The sequence below is a fragment of the Haliaeetus leucocephalus genome, unplaced genomic scaffold (assembly GCF_000737465.1).
Source record: "Haliaeetus leucocephalus isolate CR32 unplaced genomic scaffold, Haliaeetus_leucocephalus-4.0 Scaffold897, whole genome shotgun sequence".
Lineage (NCBI taxonomy): Eukaryota > Metazoa > Chordata > Aves > Accipitriformes > Accipitridae > Haliaeetus > Haliaeetus leucocephalus.
Window position 1 is genome coordinate 4,221,763 of NW_010973333.1, and position 7,655 is coordinate 4,229,417.

At 35.5% G+C, this 7,655-nt stretch overlaps 1 protein-coding gene across 1 annotated transcript; it reads left to right on the forward strand.

The window, feature by feature from the left end:
* The first annotated feature begins 349 nt into the window (after window positions 1-349).
* On the forward strand, window positions 350-7,383 carry CCDC122 (coiled-coil domain containing 122). The gene is made up of 4 exons (XM_010583446.1): window positions 350-463; window positions 2,797-3,195; window positions 4,359-4,475; window positions 7,219-7,383. Exons 1-4 carry the CDS (start codon window positions 350-352, stop codon window positions 7,381-7,383), a joined length of 795 nt encoding a protein of 264 aa, XP_010581748.1.
* The last annotated feature ends 272 nt before the right edge of the window (window positions 7,384-7,655 follow it).

The window sequence follows — 7,655 nt, forward strand, 5'->3', positions numbered from 1 at the left end:
GCTCTCATGCATTTAAGATGCTCTTAAGATGATTTTAAGACCTGTGACTATATTCACAAACTGAGGATCTGTCCTACAGAGAAGCCAGAAGAGCATTGCAATAGTTTAGTTTATAAAATTCTGCAAGAAAGAGTTTTAATTCTCAATCATCGGCTTGGAGCATACCACCCATTAGTAACCTGTTATTGTTAATAAAAGAATGAACCAAATGAAATAATGTGTTGATCTGGGATCCCATAGGAAAGCCCTTAATATTGCTCTGTTTCATTAACAGTTAGGGATTAAATAGAATGAAGATAAAACAATTCACTTCTTTTTCTGTCCTTATAGGTCTGCACTTTTGCCTAAAATGGCCAAGCAAAATTCTCCATCACTAATTGAAGTTGTAAAACAAGTTGCAGAGCAGCAGCATTCACAAGTGTCAGAGATAGAAAAAAGCAAAAAAGTTATTTTCCAACTGCAGGTGATAAACCTTGTTTAGAGTAGTTTAATTCATTTAATTTTTTTCATTAGATGAGGAAGTATTCCTATGAACAAGAGAAGCTGATAGGACTGTCATTTTTTCTGGCTGTTTGCATTTAAGTGTAAGCCAGCTGTTCTGTTACTGTGTGTGGTGTTTAGACTTAGCTGAAACTGTGTATGTGTATTGTTACTTGTAAGGCTGCAACATAGGTAAGACTTCATTAAAGCAGGTTGTAGCAGAAGCTTTTTTTTTTTTCTTGAAAAAAACAAACGCCCAAAACCACCAAGATAGCAAACCCACAAAAACTCAATACAAAGTTAGAGGTCTTTGAATTTTTCATAGTGATTTCCTGAGAAATTAATGGGGAAAAAAAGGATTTTAAAAGCATCCTTTTTGGCAGATTTTCACCAGAGTCTTACAATTTTTTTATTAGTCTCTTTTTCACACAAAATACTTTTTTTCTGCGTGTTTGACGTGGGTGTCCTAAATAGTCATTGAATACTAGTTTTATTTATGTAATAATTTCTGTTCTAATCTCCCACAGAAATTATTAAGCTTTCAATTATTATTTAACCTTTGAGATCAAATTTCTGTTGAGAGACTTACACTTAAGTCTGAGGAAAGACAGAATAGCTTTCAGGTGTTTTTGAGCATGGGAGAATGCAAACGGAAGTAGTAGAGTTCCAATTACAGTGTGTGTGAATAGCCCTACAACTGAAATAATTGAGGTTTAAAATTTTGTGCAAAGATAACTTCTCTGAAGGAGCAGTGAAAACTTCTGTTGCTTAGGAATGTCAATTGACTGACCACACCTTGCAAGAAGCTTTCTCCTAATTATATGCCATCCCATAATATAGTATGATGATGCTGCAACAATTAATTTGTGGCCAAACAATTTAGCTAAAGGTCTCAGTTTTCAAAAAACCCCACAGAACTTTACAGCCCTAGGTAATTAAGTTAGCTCATTTATTTTCTTCCTCTTCCACACCTTTTCCTTCTTCTTTCAAAAAAGCCCAAACCCTAGGCAATTCTATACACACATTGATGTTAGCATAACAGCAAAGTTAAATAATTAGGAACTTAAAGTCAGAATGCAGAACTGCTTTTTCATCATTACATCTATTCCCATGTGTACACGTGACAGAAGACATGGAAAACAATAATTTCCTTTCCAGAATTGAAGATCTTTGCCATTGAGGTCTTTTGCTTTCCTGTCCTCAGTAAATGGTGGCTGGCAGTGATACAAATCCTGCTAAAACTGTAGCCCAAGATTTCCAAATTAAAAGTTAGCAGAAACTTTTAGTTCTTAACAGTTAATAATGTCTTAATCTCTTCAAGACATTGAGTAAGAGATTTCATAGCACTCGTAATGCTTCCATTAGGGAGAAGATAATAGGCGACATAAATCACAGTGCTAATTCACTCACTTAATGTGCTACTGTTGGCTATTGCTTTGGGTGGGATTCATCATAGCTTACATCACCTACAAGTCAGATGTAAAGCTTGCATTAGTCATCTAGGCTTCCTCGGTAGTCATCAAAGAGAGATAAACATTTCTGAGGCAGCAGTGCAGCCCTCACATCTTAGATTTATGTGTAGGCATGGTGCTTAGGGACGTGGTTTAGTGGTGGACTTGGCAGTGTTAGGTTTATGGTTGGACTTGATGATCTTAAAGGTCCTTTCCAACCTAAATGATTCGATGATTCTATGATTTCTTATGATGGGTTGAAGTACTACTTCCTGGAGTTGTTCACTTCTCATCAGTGAGAATATGTAGAGGCTTTTTTAGGACTAGATGCATATTTCTTTGGGGATTAAAAATAGCTGGGATTAATCCTACTCTCAAATACTACTGTGATGAAGGAGGCGTTAAAAACTACAGTAGAGCAGGCTAGTTAATCTCCATCACCCCAAGCACCCATCTATGTGTTTGTGTGGGTTTGTAGGTGATTTTTGTCATCATTAGTTATTTTTAGTCTGATTAGAACTTAACCAGATTTCAGCTCTAAACAAACATTAGGATTGGGTTTGACCTGTCACATCCTATGCATTTTCTATGCATCTTGCAAATACAAGGAATTTAAAGTAATTTCAAGGATACTTTATTTCATGTTTTAGACTCCGTCGAAGGGGAGAAGTCTAAGATAGTATTCTTGCATTGTGCCTCTAAGGTGAAGGTTTTAGGAAATGGAACTCTAATTATCTTCCATTCAAGCCACGTTAAACAAGTGAAAAAGAAGACTCTCTTGAATAAATATAAATTACAGTGTTTAACTAGATACCTAGTATCCTCTCAATAAATGTTTTTAAGTGAACACTGAAATATTTTACAGGCAAAGTTTCAGGAACTAGAGAAAGAAATGGGTTCTATTCTGTTAGAAACGAAGACAACAGAAAGGGAAATATATCTGCAAGATGATGCCATAGAAGTGACAAAATATCACTGTGAAAATCTGGAGGCCCAAGTCAGAGCCCTATATTCTGAAAATTTAAAGCTGAGGCATGATGCAGAAACAGTACAAGAAGAGTTTGAGATAACATTTGCAAGAAATAATGAATATCGAGAAAAAATAAAGGCTCATAAACATCTCTTTTGGGAGATGGAAAGTAAAATGCCAGTTATGATTGAGCTTGCTAAAAAGAAAGCTTTTGTTAAAGAATTAAGGACAAAGAAAGAGGAGTTAATGCGTGACCTCCAGAATCCAGAAGGATCTGTTATAAAACAAGTCCAGGTACTGTATTTCCTCTCTGATTCTTTTCCTTTTGTGTGAAATAATTTTGGCATAGTTTAGTTAATATGATTATTTTGTCTAATGTGTTTACGGTTCATGAAGGACTGACTGCGGGGAATATAGATGATTTATAATGCTACATTAATTGAAGAAATTTTGACTTCAGTATGCAGTAAAAAGAAACATCACCATTGTTATCTGTATATTATTGTAAAAGTCAGGTTCATTCTGTGTGATTGAATGAACTCTGATATGAAGAAAATTACAGAGCTGTAAATTAAACTATATCATTGCCAGACTGTTTGTGGGCTTCTTTGGGTTGTTGGATAAAGTGACATGGACACTTTTCAGAGCTCTGTGGAACGCTGCCATGTTGTTACATTTTTCATGTCAGAGCACAGTATTCTTCAAACTTTGCTGTCAGGTAACAAACTACAGTTGAGCTGTTTGCCAACAGGAGGTAGATTTGATGAGACAGTGATAGAAGGAAGGAAAGAGGAAAAATGTATTTGTTTTGGTATTCTAGTCTAACACTGTTGTTTTTACTTGACCCTAATTGCAATACTTATTAAAAACTACCATGTGGGAATTTTTCACCACAAAACTTTACCAATATGTGAACAAACACGAGTATGAAGTTGAAATGGGGTCACAGATTTCAACTCTGATACAACTTGCATTATTGAAAATCTGGTGTTACTCTGTTCGTGTAAATTGATGAAAACTTGGTTGTACAAGCAAATCTTTAAGTACTGATAAATAAAATCTCATTAGCATTGTATTTCCCTTGAGAAGGAAACATCAGTCTCAAGTATTACATTAAATATTCTTTGGTTTTGCAATAAATTGCATTTTAAACAAAATTAAGACCATCAACATGAGTTCAAATTTCTGTATTGTTGTAGTTGTTTGCATATTTCAGATTAAGAGTATATCTTCTTAAGTATCTAAAGCCATGTTATCAATTATTTTAATTATTAATGTTAATTACAATTCTTAAATTATTATTAATTATTTTAATGTGAAGTTGTTTATTATAGATCTTTATCTCGTCCCTATTAATGAAGTGAGACTGTTATAATGTGACATTTTTAATAAGTTTAATAGATGTACTGTGCAACTCTTTAAGGAGGGGATTTCTGTATCTTGACTTACATCTGCAGGAAGAAATTACACTTTTAAAAAGGGAAATCACAGCATTGAAAGAGTTCATTAATAAAAAAACAGATTTGCTGGAAGAAGAGAAAAAAATGCATGCTAAGCTTAGAAAAGAAATTGAGGTGAGTCATTTGAATAAAATATAATTACAGTTATCCAGACAGAATGTAGATAGTGCAAATGAAGTTTGAAGTATTTTATATACTGTTGCTGGCCATAGATTATTCAAGTGTATACAGTAACCACGCTATCTTAAATTTTTGGTACTGATAAATTCTGAATTTTAGAAAGACTAATTGCTATAATGAGAAAAACTGAAGTTAAGAACATTTTTCCTTAAGTCTTTTAAGAAGGAGTTCAGCCGTGAACTTTTGGAATGAGGTCCTGAAAAAAAAGAGGTCACTGAATGGTAGTAAAGCAAAATGCATGGTTTTTTATTTCTGTAATACTTCTGAAATACTTTAAATTTCACTACTGACTTGATTATTCATGACTTGTCTCATGGCTCCGGATAACTCATCAATGGGAGAATCAATTGCACCAAGAAAATGGACTTCCCATGAATCTCACTAATTTGAGCTGACATTAAATTAGGGATAACACAGCAGCTCCTAATTAGCTGCCAAGATAAAATTCTGATAAATAGTTAAAACCTTCTCTTTTTAAATAATTGAACTGTATTTTACATTTTGTTCCTTACTAAAATACTTTGTATGTCTAGATAGTTTTTAGTTTGGAAGTTTCACATCATTTTTCTTGTTATTTCAAATAAAGGCCACAAAATTTCATGAACAAAGCTTGATAATATAAAGATTAACTGATCTAAGGTTAGCACTATTGCCCATTGTAAAATGTAGGAGGAAAAAAGAATCATTTTTCATGTGGTAGGGAACAGCAGAGAATTTTTAAACTGAAAAGCAAAACACAGCCAGTTTAGAATAGGTCTATGCTATTCAGCATGTGAGAAAATATCTTATTATCAAGGCAACATCCTCCTAAGAAAGTTCTCTAAACCCAAAGTGAAATTAGGCAGCCTAGAAATAATGTTCTGTTCTGTTATCAAAATCAATTTAATTAAATAGTGAAGGTTAACCTGTTCTTCAGTTGTTTGGATTATACGATCTTTTTGTCTCAGAAGGAAGCAGGTTTAAAAATGGAATCTTTCAGGGTATTATTTTCTATTAAGAGCTCTCTGGAAAACAATCCAATTTTTAATATGAGAACTGACAATGGACAGGCAGAGACATTAATACCCAGTAGTCCTTAGCACAACTCAGGAAAGAATACTCCAGCTAAGCATGGGAATACAGTGCGATACTAGACACATGGATGAGGCTCCATGGAGCTGCAGTGGTGGGATTCGGCTACAGACTGCCAACACCTAAGTGTGGTTGTTTGAACGCAGGTGGCTACACATGAGTCAGACAGGTTCCCATGATAATCGCTGGAGGTGTAGTCAGTGAGGTTGATGTATTCTAGAGATCAATTCAGTTGGCCATATGTAGGTGTTTACAGTAGGGTGAGCTGCATAATCTGGTCTTTCTAGACTTTATAGTATGCATTCGCTAGATTTCGGTTGATCAAAATGGCAATGTAGACATGTAGGTCACACATACACCTCTAAAGCTAGGTGTCTTAATCTGCACACTGACCCCACCTCAAGGCTTTGTCACTTGTCATAGGACTTTTACATATTGCATGGATTCTCAGCTTCTAGCACTGCATGGGCCAAAAGGAACTGGCCTTCTTATAATCTCAGGAAGCTTAACAAGGCCAAGTCCAAGGTCCTGCGTCTGGGTTGGGGCAATCCCCAATGTCAATACAGACTGGGTGGTGAATTGATTGAGAGCAGAGTGAATCCGACAGCATCCCTTGAAAAGTTGTGAAGGATTATAGTGGAGAGCCAGGCAACATCAATAAAGACACCCCATTGCCAGTAAAAGAAGGCAGTGTAATTTATAAAACATTAGTGAGGGAGGAAGTTAGTTATACATGAAATTTTTGCAGTAAGACTCACAGGAAGTCACTGGCAATGCTGTAGTTCTGATGCAGCTGTACACCATCACGTGTGTTAAATACAGTGTAATAACATTTCAATAAGCAGACACAAGAATAATTATACACTACCACTTATATGCCATTCAAACTAGGGTAAGTAAGCCCAAATTTTCATTAAAGTGAATACCCATTATTTCCATTTTTATTATAATGAATGTTTCATGCTTTTACACTTTATAATGCAAATCTTCAGAGGGTCGTCTGCAGCAGCCATTCTTCACATAAGGTAAGAATGAGGGCAAAATTGTTACAGTACTGCATTGCTGCAGTATTGCATTTCTATGGAAAACACACGTTTTTGAGTGCAGTGCAACGGTGAAGATGCTACTACAGCCATCTAGGTTACCTCATTTGTATTCTAATTTATACCCAAACACACTTGTGAAAGAATGAAAATTTCTTCCTTTCTCACCTCTCACTCTGGAGCCTGAAATCTTCCATGTACAGAGTGTTGCCACAGCTGTGACATGCTGACTCTTTGGGTGGGATTTACTTTGTTAAATTTTAGACATCTACAGAGCAGATACCCACGTTGAACTCCTCACTTACTTAAGCTCTTAGTGGGACAGAGCTTTTCTTTCCCTTAGTAGAAAAGAGAGGCATGATTCATATTGTCCTAAAGCAGATATCTGAAATAAGTCAGGTGAATTGTTCCCTAGATGTCTTTGTCTCTTGAGCAGTGAACATGGAATGACTTGGTCAAATGTCAGAATCTACACTTAGAGAGTGTTAGGTGAGCTGAACCCGCCTCTGTAAATAGTTGTACTTGAAAGAAATTTTGAAGTGAATTTTATTCTATTTTATTAGGTACAGAATAAAAGATATGATGCTATTCTAAAACGTTTGCATTGCCAACTGAACAAACTCCATTCAAATAAAAGACAATGGCACTGGAATATTCAGCAGTTGGAGAAGAAGGCAGCAGAACTAAGAAAGTGTCTTGGAGTAGTGGAATTACAAAGTGGCATATAAAACAGACCTGACAAAGCTACAGTGTGGGTAGTGTTTTCCAGACAGAGGAGATTTTTTCTGGAAATGCTACAAATAGTAAGTAGCCCGATAGCTGGGCCACGGCTCAGTGATTTTTTTCTTTTTAAAGTTTTTCTCCCTTTCATTCTGTGGCCTAAACTAGGCTGTGCTCAATCTGTAATGCTTTGGAATAACTTTGGGGTTTTTTTACTGTAGCCAGAGGCTGTTCAGGAAGAAAGTTATTAACATTTCCAGGTGTTTTCAAAATATCTGCC